This window comes from Oryx dammah, unplaced genomic scaffold, assembly GCF_014754425.2.
Source record: "Oryx dammah isolate SB20612 unplaced genomic scaffold, SCBI_Odam_1.1 HiC_scaffold_23, whole genome shotgun sequence".
NCBI lineage: Eukaryota > Metazoa > Chordata > Mammalia > Artiodactyla > Bovidae > Oryx > Oryx dammah.
Window position 1 is genome coordinate 32,251,129 of NW_024070207.1, and position 16,532 is coordinate 32,267,660.

The 16,532-nt window shown below is 41.0% G+C and overlaps 1 protein-coding gene across 4 annotated transcripts in view; it reads right to left on the bottom strand.

Moving 5' to 3' along the window:
• Positions 1 to 16,532, bottom strand: part of GRIA3 (glutamate ionotropic receptor AMPA type subunit 3) — a 310,974-nt gene that overhangs the window by 45,064 nt on the left and 249,378 nt on the right. For all 4 annotated transcript variants that reach the window (XM_040265228.1, XM_040265226.1, XM_040265227.1 and 1 more), the window contains one exon: positions 16,098 to 16,296. In XM_040265228.1, coding sequence (XP_040121162.1) covers positions 16,098 to 16,296 — 199 coding nt within the window. The remainder of the gene's footprint in view (positions 1 to 16,097; positions 16,297 to 16,532) is intronic.

Below are 16,532 nucleotides of genomic sequence, written 5' to 3' on the forward strand. Positions count from 1 at the left end.
GTAGGCCATTAATGCAACATTAAGATTACAAATTTAAATACAAAATCAGGGAATGCAGAACTTTTAAAGTTTCTCATCATTTCTGTATTGGCGACATGGGACATGGTGAATATATAGTACAGGGTTAGGAAGACATGGACTCACAGTATTGAAAAATGACTGATGTAGGTAAGGGGGACTTGAAGATTAAGTAGCAGACTTTTGGAATGCTATAACCATTCTTATGTAGATTGGCTCAACCTCAATAAGGAAGTTTTCTAACACCTATGAACTGTTGCTTTGCCTAACTAAAAGTATGCCTTCCATCATGTAACAGATAAATTCCTAGAAAAAGCTGTGCCATCAATTAGATTCATTTCTGAAAATCAAATTTTATTTTTCTACCAATGAATGGGCTGCTTTATGTTTATTTCTGAAAGCCCTCCTCTTAGGTTTCTCTGACAAGCAGTTAATGATCTGTAAACACTAAAATGCGCTAGGGGGATCTCTGTTTTCCAGGGAAGAATATGTTTCTGATGTGAGTAATTACTATTTATTGCTTTCATCAGTTGTGAATTTTCTGGTATATGGATTACTTAAGGGTAGGGTCCAGCTGTGTTGTGAAGCCAAACATTTTGGAATAAAAGAGAAGTCTTAAAGATAACAAATGGTATTAACTAGTCCTTGTTAATCTCTGTACTGGCAGAAGGGCAAGCCCAATAATTGCCTGGGAAGACAAAAAAGCCACTACAAAGTGATTCAAGGTGGGAGGTCCTAAAATAATGCATAATATGCTGTATCTCATAAGTGCCACTGGAAGAGGTATCCATGGCAACAACAAGGGTCCTAGTGGAACAGAATGGAAAAGATCATATACTAGCCTTACAGTAACTAATCTGGTCTTTATAAAAGAGAGAAAAATTAGTCTTCAGCAAGCAAGGAGGCTAGAGTTCTCTTTTCTAGACTCATCAAGACCCATACTTCTGTTTGGGAGATGATGGCACCCCGAAGGAAGTTAGAAAGAAGGAATGGTTCCTCTTAAGTATCGGGTTGACCAAAAAAAAGCTTGTTCAGGTTTTTCCATAAGATCTTACAGAAAAACCCAAATATTTGTTAGCACTGCAAATAATCTGTGGTGGGAAAACTGCAGTTGCCCACAGCAGCTTAACCCTGTATGAGTCGTATCAATGCACAGAGCTTGCACTGATTAGAAAATTGATCAACTGCCCCCATAGCTAATGGTGGGCAGGAAGGCTGGGCAATCTGGCTTCTGGGCTGGAAAGCATTTCTCTCCTGCTTGGGAATCAGAATGGTCCTACTACCAGCCTGGTGCATCACACTTCTGTTTACCTAATAGCCATAGCATATAAAATGGCAGTGGCACTGTAGAATTCATAAAGGAAGCCATCTCACTTCTTTCTTTAAGGCCAAAGAGCCAGCACTTTAGTCTAGTTATAAAAACTCACTGTACCTGTCCTTTTCTAGAAAGATAAGCTCTCATCAACTCTCCTTGATAGACATTCCCCTCACCAATCACCTCCAGTTACTCACAGGAGGTGTCACCCTGCCATACGGATACTTGGGGCTGGCCCCTCAATGACTCACCTATGTGTGGAACGTTGAACCCTGGTCTCCCTAATGTCTCTGTAAGAAACGAGTGCAACTGCATTGGTTGCCCATTGCCCAGTACCAGCAGGTAAAATGGGGAAAGAGAACGGGGTAAGGAAAAGGGAGGGGTACATTAGAAAAGTGCTTCCTGCTGAAGGGCAGGGACTTCCCAACTCATGGTTTGGCTTTTCCCTCTGAAGCAGTTTTAAAATACATTCCTCTTCCTGATAGCATGTATGGTCCTCATTTTGAGCCCTTCCTGGTGACGGGGTTCAGGTCTACCCAGCTAAGGTCCTCAAAGTTGGGAGCTTTGAGTCATGAGGCTCCCTGAAGCATCCACAAAGCAGTAACACAATAGTGCTGCGTCATAATAAAAGGCACAGAAAAGGACCAAGGGCGGGGAGGGGAGGAGGAATGTGATAACAAGAGAGAGCTTTGGCTAATGGCCAAGAGCTCAAGTCTCTTGTCTCAGTTTCTCATTCTGCCCCTTCTCACTGTAAAAGACATTTCTCTTGTCAATATCTCCCAACTATTTATATATATATGAAATACAATTGATTTACAGTATGTTAATTTCAGGTATATAGCACCATGATTCAGATCTATATATCTGAATCATATATATATATATATGTATATATACACACACACAGGAGACCTGGTTTCACTCCCTGGGTCAGGAAGATCCCCTGGAGAAGGGAATGGCAACCCACTCCAGTATTCTTGTCAGTTAAATCCCATGGACAGAGGAACCTGGCAGGCTGCCGTCCATGGAATTGCAAAGAGTTGGACACGACTGAGCAACTAACATTTTCACTTTCACATATACATGTATATGTGCATGTTTGCTAAGTCACTTCAGTTGTGTCCAATATACAAGATAATATGTACTTACAAGATAAGGAGTGTAGCTGCCTGTGCTATACAGTAAGTCCTTGCTGTTTCTCTGTTTTATATATGGTAGTGTGTATCTGTTAATCCCAAACCCTTAATTTGTCCCTTCTCCTTTTTCCCCTTTGGTAAACTTAAGTTTGTTTTCCACGTCTGTGAGTCTGTTTCTGTTTTGTTAATTAGTTCATTTGTATCTTTTTTTTTTTACATTCCACATATAACTGATCCTTTCACTTCAGTTGCTCAGTTGTGTCTGACTCTTTGTGACCCCATGAATTGCAGCACACCAGGCCTCCCTGTCCATCACCAACTCCCAGAGTTCACTCAAACTCATGTCCATTGAGTCGGTGATGCGATCCAGCCATCTCATCCTCTGTCATCCCCTTCTCCTCCTGCCCCCAATCCCTCTCAGCATCAGAGTCTTTTCCAATGAGTTAACTCTTTGCATGAGGTGGCCAAAGTACTGGAGTTTCAGCTTTAGCATCAGTCCTTCCAATGAACACCCAGGACTGATTTCCTTTAGAATGGACTGGTTGGATCTCCTTGCAGTCCAAGGGACTCTCAAGAGTCTTCTCCAACACCACAGTTCAAAAGCATCAATTCTTCGGCGCTCAGCTTTCTTCACAGTCCAACTCTCACATCCATACATGACCACAGGAAAAACCATAGCCTTGACTAGACGGACCTTCGTTGGCAAAGTAGTCTCTGATCTTGAATATGCTATTTAGGTTGGTCATAACTTTCCTTCCAAGGAGTAAGCATCTTTTAATGTCATGGCTGCAGTCACCATCTGCAGTGATTTTGGAGCTCCCAAAATAAAGTCTGACACTGTTTCCACTGGTTCCCCATCTATTTCCCATGAAGTGATGGGACCAGATGCCATGATCTTCATTTTCTGAATGTTGAGCTTTAAGCCAACTTTTTCACTCTCCACTTTCACTTTCATCAAGAGGCTTTTCAGTTCCTTTTCACTTTCTGCCATAAGGGTGGTGTCATCTGCATATCTGAGGTTACTGATATTTCTCCCAGCAAACTTGATTCCAGCTTATGCTTCTTCCAGCCCAGCGTTTCTCATGATGTACTCTGCATCAAAGTTAAATAAGCAGGGTGACAATATACAGCCTTGACGTACTCCTTTTCCTATTTGGAACCAGTCTGTTGTTCCATGTCCAGTTCTAACTGTTGCTCTTGATCTGCACACAGGTTTCTCAAGAGGCAGGTTAGGTGGTCTGGTATTCCCATCTCTTTCAGAATTTTCCACAGTTTATTGTGATCCACACAGTCAAAGGCTTTGGCATAGTCAATAAAGCAGAAATAGATGTGTTTCTGGAACTCTCTTGCTTTTTCGCTGATCCAGTGGATGTTGGCAATTTGATCTCTGGTTCCTCTGCCTTTTCTAAAACCAGCTTGAATGTCAGGGATTTCACGGTTCATGTATTGCTGAAGCCTGGCTTGGAGAATTTTGAGCATTACTTTACTAGCATGTGAGATGAGTACAATTGTGCAGTAGTTTGAGCATTCTTTGGCATTGCCTTTCTTTGGGATTGGAATGAAAACTGACCTTTTCCAGTCCTGTGGCCACTGCTGAGTTTTCCAAATTTGCTGGCATATTGAGTGCAGCACTGTCACAGCATCATCTTTTAGGACTTGAAATAGTTCAACTGGAATTCCATCACCTCCACTAGCTTTGTTTGTAGTGATGCTTTCTAAGGCCCACTTGACTTCACATTCCAGGATGTCTGGCTCTAGGTGAGTGATCACACCATCGTGATTATCTTGGTCATGAAAATCTTTTTTGTACAGTTCTTCTGTGTATTCTTGCCACCTCTTCTTAATATCTTCTGCTTCTATTAGGTCCATACCATTTCTGTCCTTTATCGAGCCCATCTTTGCATGAAATATTCCCTTGGTATCTCTAATTTTCTTGAAGAGATCTGTAGTCTTTCCCATTCTGTTGTTTCCCTCTATTTCTTTGCATTGCTCGCTGAGGAAGGCTTTCTTATCTCTTCTTGCTATTCTTTGGAACTCTGCATTCAGATGCTTATATCTTTCCTTTTCTCCTTTGCTTTTCACTTCTCTTCTTTTCACAGCTATTTGTAAGGCCTCCTCAGACAGTCATTTTGCTTTTTTGCATTTCTTTTCCATGGGGATGGTCTTGATACCTGTCTCCTGTACAATGTCACGGACCTCATTCCATAGTTCATCAGACACTCTATCAGATCTAGGCCCTTAAATCTATTTCTCTGATGTCAGCTCTGAAGATCTGGAGGTGTCCCTTACCTTTAACAGCTTTCTCTGGATCCATATTGTACACATGTATCCAAGCCTCCTTGAACTAATTTCTATTTCTTCTCAATCATTGACTATGCTATTCTCAACCTTCTCGTTCCTACAACTGGCTGAAATCCCAGGCCAAGAAAATAAAGGAAAAGCATTTTTCAGGATATAGTCAGTGGAGCAGTTTACTTCCTGGTGCTTTTATATATAATAAACTTTAATTATTTGCTAATCACAATTATCCAAGTTGTGGGGTATGTGTATGGGTGCTCCTGCACGTGTGTGTGTATGTGTGTGTGTGAGAGAGAGAGAGGGAGAGAGAGAGAGAAAGAGGCTACAGGAAAGGGGCAAGATACAAATATTTTGAAATTAAACATTAGAATTCTGTGTAAAGGGGATTTAATATGTTTTTGTTCATGATTACTCTATTAATATTGTCACATCAGGAAAGGGGCTGTTTATTTTAGGTGAAATGAGGTCTAATATAGTGGGGTTGTTTTTAAATATGAAGGGCTCTTTCATGATGATCTGGGGTTAGATGGCTGCCCTTTCTTTCATTTCAATTTGGTATTATTTGCCAAAGCATAGATGGAGTTTGATTTTCAAGACTGGTTCCTCAAACTCATGTAAAAGAAGCAAAATATTCTCTGGAAAAAGCAAGGTATTCTTTGGATTAATGAACCTCATCTTCACGTGCAAGATGTGAATTACAAAACTGGAAATAAGACAGAGCTCAAGGCACTGATTTCTACTATGATACTATTGTTTCTACTATGATACTTTTTTCTTGGAAACTTTTTTCACCATAAACTCCTCCCCACCCCAAACACATCTACGTACATTATTTTGAGCAAACAATTCTTGTGTGAACACTAGACAGAACTAACAGTTCTTCAGTCAGTAGAGGCCACAGTCTAACTTGACATAAAATTATGGCCTGTCTTCTTGTTGTTTTGGTCACGAATAGATACCCTTTGCACTCATTTTGAATTCTCTTTTCTCTCCAAATATTTTCAAGATGCTTCCTTTTCCAGAGACCTTTCCCGATTAAGTCACCTAACCTCCTTTATTGTCTTCATACTGAACTCAGGGTTCTGAATGGCACCTCCCATTCTTTCCCAGACTGTCTAGGACAGAGTTCTTCACCCATTGAATTTGAAAATCAATGTTACTGAATGATACAAGAAATAGTCTGTAATCCATTCTCAGGGTCAAGGGAAATAAAATTGAGAGTGAACTAAATCAGGCTGTGCCCACATAAGAATTTTGATATCACTTGGAATTAAGAATAAGTTCCAGAATGCAGGTTCCTCTAGGCATAGCAGCTGACTACTTTCAGGAGCTTCTTTGTTTAGGGCACCAGGGAGTGTACAGATAGAAGATCAAGAGAGCATATAGACAAATACCGACAATCAGAACAACTGGAAAGAAATGCCATAGATTAATTCCATCCAAATCCCTTCCTTCCAACAGGTAACATTCTAAACCATTGAGAACAGGAGGGCAATGGGTTTCATTCTACCATTCATCACCTGCATTCTAGTGCCATCTTGTTGGGGCATCAGAGTTGCAGCCCAAACACAGAAAGAGGAAGGATGCTCCCCTAAGATGTTGCTACAAGATGAAATCACTAGCTAAAATATCCAGGACCCTCTGTATATATGTGTGGTGTGTGGAATCAATAGGAATTTAGGTCTTTTTTCAACACTTATGTACATAGCATATCTTCCCTTCAACTTTGACTCCCTTTCAACTTCAAGTCATGTATCAGGATAATTCTCTGTGATGTTAACTAAAGTTCTGCCCCCAATACCAGGTATCAGATCTTCCTAGTGGGATGGAGGCATCAATGGCTTAAGAGAAGATTAGGAAGAAAACAGAACAGAAAATGCCCTCATCTTTTATTTCAAAATAGACTTTCAAAAAGTTACAGTAGAAAAGATAGAACTGGCATATGATCCAGAAATTCCATTCCTAGGTATATAGCAAAAGGAATTGAAAACAAGGATTTGAACAGATGTTTGTACATCAGTGTTCATTGCAGCATTATTTACAATAGCCAAAAGGTGTGAACCACCCAAGAGTCTGTTAAAAGATGAATGGATAAGTAAGATGTGCTATAGATAGACAATAGATAAATTCATCCTAAAAAGGAATGAAGGTCTGACACATGCTATAATATGGATGGGTGAACCATGTAGACAGTGTGCTAAGCAAAGTAAGTCACACACAAAAAGACAAATATTGTATGATTCCATACAGATTCATATAAATGGAAAGTAGACAGTGGTTACTAGGGGCTGGGAGAGTGAGGGAATGGGAAGTTCTTGATTAATGGTTATAGAGTTTCTATTTGAGGTGATGAAAATGTTTCACAAATAGTGATGATGTTTATACAACATTGTAAATCTAATGCCACTGAATTGCATACTTAAACATGGTTAAAGCAGCAAATTTTATGTTATATATATTTTATTATAATTTTTTAAACACTAATAATGTAATATACCAAAATTCATTGAACTGTACATTTTAAATGGGTTAATTGTATATTTATTAAATTGTTTTAAAAGGCAGAGCCAACACTACCTTGAAGGCCAAGTTTTCAATTAGTAAGAACCAAACTTTCTGATAAAAAAAGAGAGGTTTTTGAGTTTCCAAATTCTAAGACCAAAAGGGAAATATGAAGTTTATGTCATATTCAATAAATTGGAAAACAGATCGATAATGAGCCAGACTAACTACCCTTGGAGGCCAGATAAGAGCTGAGGCAGAGAGGAGTACAAGAGAAGTCAGACTGGGCTGTGCATCACAGAAAAGTCTCTGTGCCCTGCTCCCCACCTCATCCCAGCTCTCCAAAAGGAGGAGAGAAGATGGCACTCCCAGGGCAGAAGTAATGGGGTCTCACTTCCTAGGGTGTAGCATAGGGGTGATAAATTGAAGAGAACAGCTCATGTCTAGCTTGGTGCTGGTGTCACAGAATAGCAATGGCTACATGAGGCCTGGAGGAGAAAGGAGCTGTCCCAGACAGGTGGAAGGAGAGAAACAGACTATTCCAGTAGCCCTACAACTGTGCAAGAGCAGAGAGAGAGAAAGAGAGAAAAAAAGGAGACAGCCCGGCAATAGGTGCAGGGTTATGGAGGTCTGCAGAGGTCTTGTGTCCTGGTTGAAGGGATGCTGCAGCAAATGTCTGTGCGGAGGAGAAAGACTACTTGACATCCAAGCTGGGTGGTACAGCTCAGTGGATGCTGGAAGTGATCCTGATGCTCTGGGGTTACATGGCTGCCCTGATGCCATGACACCATGTACACTCCCTGGAACTTGGATATTATTACAGGGAAGAGAGAAAAATCCTGAAATGACTGGAAAGTCACTGTTTGCCTGAATTTATCTGGGTGTATTTTTTTTCTGCCAGGTGGCAAAATTGAGATAGCAGAAACAGGAATGTAAAGAAATGTTTTTCTGCAAAATGGAGTTAGTTGTCTGTGAAAATATACCTCTGCCATAAAACCATCTTCTAAGAAGACCAAATAAGATACAGTAAAGGCATGAACCATTAGAGCCTTCATTTTTTTGATGATTAACCTTAAGACTTATTTTCCCACTTGGAAAAATTTCCTAACCAGGCCTAGTGTAAGTGTACGTTCTCAGCCCTTGTTACTACAGTTTGCTTTGTTGCTATGTGTGCTAAGTTGCTTCAGTCGTGTCCAACTCTTTGCAGTCCTATGGACCATAGCCTGCCAGGCTCCTCTGTCCATGGGATTCTCCAGGCAAGAATACTGGAGTGTGTTGCCATTTCCTTTTCCAGGGGATTTTCCTGACCCAGGAATCGAACTTGCATCTCTTACGTCTCCTGTATTGATAGGTGGGTTTCTTACTGCTAGTGCCACCTGGGAAGCCCTTTGTTTGTTGCTATAGTTCATAGTTACTACAAGTATCCTTGGATCATTTGATGAATGTAGGACTTATAGATTTCATTAGTGACCACTGAAAAGGAAGGTCAAAAATCTGAGCTCTTCCACCTTGTTCATAAATGTTATCCAATGCATCAGCAAATTCTGAGACTCTCTCCCCAAAATATATCCTAAACCTGACCAATTTACATACTCTCCATTGCTATAACTCTAGCATATAAATCCATTCTTCAGTTACCAAGGTCGTCTTCCTGTCCCTTAAACATGCCAGGATTGTTCCTGCCCCAAGACCTTTGCACTTCTTATTCCTGCTGTTTGGAATACTATTCCATCACATGGCTAACTCTTATCATTCAGGTCTTTAATTAAATGTTACCTCCTTAAAGAGGCTTTCCCCAAACCCCTTCCATCCCAAGCTCCCAGTTAAAACAATCCTCTCTAAGTCATTCTCTATCATAATACACAGAGTGCTTATTGGGGCCTGAAATTATTTTATGCACCTGTTTGTTTATATGTTTACTGTTTCTCTCCTTCCAACAAAACGTGTGTGCATGCATGCTCAGTCATGTCTGACTCTTTGCGACCCCATGAACTGTGTGGCCCACCAGCCTCCTATGTCCATGGAATTTCCCAGGCAAGAATACTGGAATAGGTTGCCATTTCCTCCTCTAGGGATTTTCCAGACCCAGGGATCAAACCCACATCTCCTGTGTTGGCAGGCAAATTCTGTCATGTTTCCCCTACTGTATCCCTGGTACCTAACTTGATACAGTAGACACTCAATATAGCTTTACTCACTGGTTTAAAAAGTGGAAGATGTTGAAGATTGGAACGAACTTTACCACAGGGCCTCCCTTGTAGGCTTTTTGAAAGAAAAATTCACATCAAGGTTTTATTTGTGTGAGTTTCCTCTTCCTTTCCAAAGTGGAGTGCTACCAAGCATTCTAGTTAATTGTATGTTTTTGTGAACTGAGTTTCAGTCAGTTGAAATTTTAGTTGATTGTTGTTGATCAATAATAGGTGATCAATTATTTAGGCTTCTTATGGTGATAGAAAGGAATCGTAAATAATCAACCTGTGCACGCTTGCCAGGCGAATTCAAGGAAAGTCTAATTGAACAGATGGGTCCCCATCCTCTAACTAGAAGGCTATTAGGTGTTTTGACTTTGTTAGACAAGAAAAGATAGAGGTCCTGTGGTGAGTTCCTCTAGGGAAGAGAGTTTCAGAATTCTCACAAAGGTCTGGGAGTCCTGTGTGATGTTAATTATCCTGGTGTGGTCTGAGAGAGTTGGCAGCCTCAAAGATAACAAAGACTTAACCCCCTAAGGCTTCCTGAGCTGTGACATGCTCTCATAAGCAAGTAGGTTACCTGGGAGGACTAACGGAGACAGGCTAATGAAATCCATATGGTTGGTCACTTTGGACAGATGGCCTGCCTGCCACCTTGGAAGCACCTGAAATTTCTAGGTGGTCTTCAAGGGCAGCTTTAAGCTGTGCACGGTGAAGTTATTGAATCTGCAGACCACAAAGGAATGGCTAGAGATGGACTAAGAGATGAGGTCATATTTTATAATGGGTAGGAATGGGATCATGAGGATGGGGGAAGGATATAAATGAGTTTTCTCTCTCCTCCCAAAGCTGGAAATGCCATCCCCCAACTCTCTTCCATTGAGCAAGCAGAGGTTCTTTTCTTTTTGAGAAATACCCTTCTCTTACGTCTCCTCAGAGCCTTATTTGGACAATCTCTATACTTCAGTTGCTCTACTGGTGGGTTCTTTAAGTCTCCTCGGATTTGTAGAACCCTTCATATCGTTAAAGAGCTTTTTCTGATATTACCTTCTAACTAACCCCATACAGAAGGTAGAGCAGGGAATATTTCCCTTGATAGATGAGGAAACTGAGACCAAATGACCCTTACCTAAAGAAAAACAAGAAAGTCACCAGTGAATGTGAAATTAGAAATCATTTTCATCTTCTTATTCTTTCTAGTTTTATCTACATCATGACATAACCCTTGTCATATCAGAAGCTATAACAAGCCATGAATAATAGCAGTCTACTGCATTTGTGGCATTTGCTCTAGTTTTATGGATGTTTTCCTTTTCTTTGCCTTCTTATCCCTTTGAAATTTGGGGGGGCATGGCAAAATGAAATTTAAAAGTGTATATAGGCTTCCTTTTCTAATTGATTCATCAGAGGGAATAAAAACAAAGATCAACCAGGAGATGATAGAGATGCCTTAACATGTTCTACCCTATAGGCTTGGTTCATGCATAGTACCCCATGTTTCTATGAACACTCGTAGCAGAAAGGCATTGAGATGGAATGGAAAGAGGACCCCGTCTAGACTCAGAATTCTAGCTTGTCCCCGCTGAGCTGAGCAGCTTTCAAGTCACAGTGTCATCTTGCCTCAATGTTTCCTCCCTGACGGAGGTGTAATAACACCTGTTTGGGTTGCCTGGCAGGATTGTCATGTGAATAAAGTGTGGTGAGATATGTGAATATGTGTTGAAAGGGGTTTCTCAGGTGGCCCTAGTGGTAAAGAACCTGCCTGCCAATGCAGGAGACAAAAGAGATGTGGGTTCAATCCCTGGGTTGGGAAGATCCCCTGGAGGAGGGCATGGCAGCCCACTCCAGTATTCTTGCCTGGAGAGTCCCAGGGACAGAGGAGCCTGGCAGGCTATTGTCCATGGGGTTGCAAAGAGTCGGACATGACTGAGTGACTTCACTTTCACTTTTCACTTTCTGGGGCACTGGAGCAAGTCATGTCTTTCCCCACTCCTTTCCATTCATATTTATTTTTTAAGGGGTTTAAATTAGCATTAACATTTCATTTTAAATGTTATCCTCTTATCCCCTGAACTATCTTCAGTGGGAATATGGCCAAGAATCTGGAAAAGAGGGCTTCCCGTATGGCTCAGCTGGTAAAGAATCTGCCTACAATGTGGGAGACCTGGGTTTGATCCCTGGGTTGGGAAGATCCCCTGGAGGAGGGAAAGGCTGCCCACTCCAGTATTCTGGAAAACAAGCATTTGTAGTTGTCTTCTAATATTTCTAGGGGTCTGAAGGCAGAGAGAATTTTGGAATTGCTTTTCCTCCCAGTGCTACTTTTTAACATGACTCTGTATCAGGTTAAATTTTCAAAACCTGGTGGATCAGTTCTGATGAGATGGATGAAACTGGAGCCAATTATACAGAGTGAAGTAAGCCAGAAAGAAAAACACCAATACAGTATACTAACACATATATATGGAATTTAGAAAGATGACAATGATGACCCTGTATGCAGGACAGCAAAAAGACACAGATGTGTATAACGGACTTTTGGACTCAGTGAGAGAGAGAGGGTGAGATGACTTGGGAGAATGGTATTGAAACATGTATAATATCATGTAAGAATCGAATTGCCAGTCTATGTCTGATGCAGGATATGGCACGCTTGGGGCTGGTACGCGGGGATGACCCAGAGAGATGTCATGGGGAGGGGGGGGGGCGGGGGGGTCAGGTTTGGGAATGCATGTACACCCGGGGTGGATTCATGTCAATGTATGGCAAAACCAATACAGAATTGTAAAGTAAAAAAAAAAAAAAAAACAACTAAAAAAAAAATAAAATAAAATAATTATATATTTCAAGGGGTTATAATTAGAATTAAATAAGATTTGTAAAGTGACTAACGTAGTGACTGGTATATTGTTAGTGCTAATATGTGTTTACTGAATAAAACAAAATAAATCACACACACACACACAAAAACCTGGTGGAGAATGATCTTTTTGGTGCAGTTTTCCAAATCATAGTGGCATTTCTTTGGGCAATGGCAATGAAGCTGTCGACTTGTCTTTTTTTTTAGCAAGGGTGCTTCCAACTCCAATTGGGACATTTAGTTTTGGAGCTGCTGTCTAAGGAAATCAGTTTTCAAGTCATGAGGGCTGATGGTAATATTTCAGATGTCTCTTCCAGCTGCAAGCATTTGGCTCATCCCCCTCCCTGCCTTCCTCTCTGTGCCAGTGACTTTCTGTGACTGTAAGATAACAGCTAAGGATAGTTCAGAAAATGAAAGAAACAAAAGAACCACTTAAAGATATCATCATTTTAATGGCAGCCTTACTCAGGACAAGCAAAAATGTCCGCAGGGCGATTAGAAAGGAATTTTCTTTTATTTTTCTCTTAGTGGAAGGACTAGAGGGCTGGCCCCGGGCTGTTTTATGGTATTACTATTTAGCCCCTGTGGTTGAATGGGTAGAAATGAGCTCATGTTATGTTTGTAAATGTTGCATGGGGTCTTGTTTTAGCCTGTAATGTTGAGAAGGCATGCCATCAGGGGTCCTCAATTTTTTTTTTTTTTTTGTAGAGGAGCTGCTGTTCTTAAAATTGCCTTGAGATCATGGAGGATTGAGGGGAAAGTGACATGCTGTGGCAGTGAAGTCCCCAAGTAAGAGATGATGTGTTCCTGCTGGTTGCTATCTCTGATTTATGGGGTTCAAGGAGGGGAAGAGTAGAAGATATTAATTAAAAAAAAATTCGGCAACACCTCATGGCATGTGGGACCTTAGCTCTCCTACCTGGGATGGAACCCACACTCCTGGCATTGGAAGGCAGAGTCTTAACCCTTGGACCATTGGGAAAGTCCTGAGTAGAGGATATTAAGAGGACAAATGGCTTGGAGACCAATTGGTTGGGCCCCTCAGTATCATGTGAATACCAAGCATTCCCTTTTTTGGGTTTACATAACATTTTCAGTACAATCAGGCTAAGAGTTGGCTTGTCCTATACTGCTCATTCTGCTCTTAGATCATCATCTTTTGTAAGCTGTCCTAAAGAACTTCCCCACAGAGTCCTTACTGCTGTCACTAGTAACCAATTGAGGAAAAAGAAAAGTGGCTAGTGGGAATTAGAAAATGATTTGCACTTCTTTATATCTAGAAATATCCAGCATCTTTTCTAATCAGATTTTCAAAACAGTTCCATTTTCATACGAATTGCTTATTGGCTGTAAAGGTCACTAGGAATTGGTGAACATTAGAAACTGCAAACCAATTAGAATGTAGCAATAGCTTTGCTCAGAATTGAATGTTGATTCAAATTGGCTCTATTAATAAGATGTTCTTTAATGAAACCATTGTTACATAGATTAGTATATGCTTTCCTAGTTTTTGAGAAAGACACATGTGTTGGGGTGCAGTCTGGGCATGGGGGCAATGAGTATTGGTCACTCTTTCAAGTCTTTGTGCTAATAAATCTTCCTAGAGAGCCTCCTTTGCCTGGAATATAGATGAATGGCCTTAGAAAGCTTAATGGGAATTGATGCCACCTAGCGAATACCATTGGAGAAGGCAATGGCACCCCACTCCAGTACTCTTGCTTGGAAAATCCCATGGACAGAGGACCCTGGTAGACTGCAGTCCATGGGGTCGCTAAGAGTCAGACATGACTGAGCGACTGCACTTTCACTTTTCACTTTCATGCATTGGAGAAGGAAATGGCAACTTGCTCCAGTGTTCTTGCCTGGAGAATCCCAGGTACAGGGGAGCCTGGTGGGCTGCCGTCTATGGGGTCGCACAGAGTTGGACACGACTGAAGTGACTTAGCAGCAGCAGCAGCAGATACCATTTAAAGCACACCTTCTTAATTTCTAATCCTTGAAGGAAAAATGCTTCCCAGAACAAGGATCCCTGATTGGAGGGTCCAAGCCTGGTGTCTTGATAGCTTAAGTGGTCAATTACTTCTAGTAGCAAGTTGATGCCTGTTGGGATGGTGAACATAGGCTCTGCTAAAGCTGGACAGCAAACCAAATTTCCTGGAGCTGATTGTGTGCTGACTATTCAGCAGATGGAAATCCCTGGCTTCCTGCCCTGAAATGTGTGAGTGATTTCATGAGGGCAGGGGATTATTCCCAGATAAGCTTCTGGAACAGCCATTGAGGTGAGGGTCAAGGCCAGGTTAGTCCAAGAAGATCTTCACATCATTTTGATGCTGCTATTGGATTAGCCAAAAAGTTTGTTTGGGTTCTTCTGTACTACCATGTGGAAAAACCCAAACAAACTTTTTGGCCAACCCCAATAGTACCAAGTCCCTCACCCTGGTTAGGGATTATGAGCTGCTCAATAAAAAGTGGTAGAGGTGCGAGAGGGATATCCTAAGCCATTAAAACTTCTTTTTTTTTTTTTAAATCAAGTGCCCCTCTGTTTTTTCCACCTACAACCCCTTCCGAGAGAATTCTTGAAAGGGTATCAGAACTCACTCTTTCTGCTTCAGGGAATGAAAACAGTTTTTAGTTAATTGCTATAATTTCAAGAAACGTACTCCTGCTGGTTTCCTGTAAAACAATTTGATACATCCCATGATAATATACCTATAAATACATTTCTTACTGATTTCTTAAAACAAGCTGGCTTAGAACCAACATTTGTTTACTGTGGATCTTTGAGGAAAAGTCACTAATTATACCTGCCATCTGATAACTCAATTTTTGGTTGGAGAGAAAGACTAAACTTTTCTTTTCTACCAACTACACAAGTGGCTTCTGGATCATTGTTAAAACCAGTTGCCTGGGTTATAACAGGTAACAGTCAGCAGGCAGTTGTATGTATAGAATGGGTCAGTTTTCTCAGAGCAGCTGAATAAATGCATGAGTTCTTAAACATTCCATCGATAGCCTTTTTTAAAGACCTGTTACTACACAACAAAGATCTTGATGTTTTATGTAAAAGTGGTTTGTCCATTGTATTATCCTTTTATAATGTTCTATCTCCTTTCTTCTTTCTCCTCCACAGTGCTGATGCTTTACTAACTTTTGCTAGTGAACAACTTGCTTCCCCTATTAAGATTGGGCCTATGTTGGGTCAGAAAGGGGTCAATAAATCTACTCAAGAAATTAAAACAATTATCAGTTTCCCTGAAAATTGAATTTTCTGCATGTATAGGAATGCTTGAAACAACTGAAATACATTTCAATAGAAAACCAATGTATAAAATAGAATGTCATTTTATAGTTCATGATTCCTCAGATTCTTAGTTGATCACCTAACGTCAGTGAACTGGTGAGACATAAAATCACTGCCTTTGTAAAAGCTAAAGAGGAGAACAGATATTTAGTTCAATGACTTCAGTATTCAAGTAAGGGGACCAAGGCTGACAGAAGTTAAATGACCTGCCCAAGGATAAATAGTCACTTGGTGCCAGGTTGGGATTCCAACCTGCGAGTTCAAACTCAGTGCTCTTGCCATGCCACTTGTGAGGTCACACATGAGTCTTGGATCTAAAGGACAATGAATTAGGTCATCAAGCAAGTAGTTCTGTCTTTAAGATGCTCTGCCTTGATATTTCCACCCTTCCCCAACCCTCCTTTAAAACACCATGAATTTGCCTTTCTGAGCAGGTGGTAAAATAAAAACCAGCAGGCCCAATTAACTGAAAAGCACTTACTCTGAAAAACTCTTTTGTTGAGCCGGAGTCCAGGGTCCCATATGCAATTTCAGTCTGCTTAGCTAAGTCTTCAGCACTCTCTATGGGAGAAACCATCCTCTCCACAGTCAAGAAAGCAGCAAGATTGGCAGTATAGGAAGAAATTATGATCAGGGTGAAGAACCACCAAACCCCTCCAACAATGCGCCCGGAGAGTGATCTACAAAACAAAACAAAGACCCATCCGGACCCAGAGGGGCCAGATTTCAGTTTATGAAATCCTTATCTTTATTTTTGGAAAGAGGAATGATTTCAGTGGAGCTGATGAAATCGAGAAGTCAATGATATCAGGGGATGAACACATCAAACAGAATGACACATTGACAGCAACACCACATGGCATGATGGCATGGGAGGATGGTACATGCATAATGCTCTTCAGGCCCCTACGGGTTT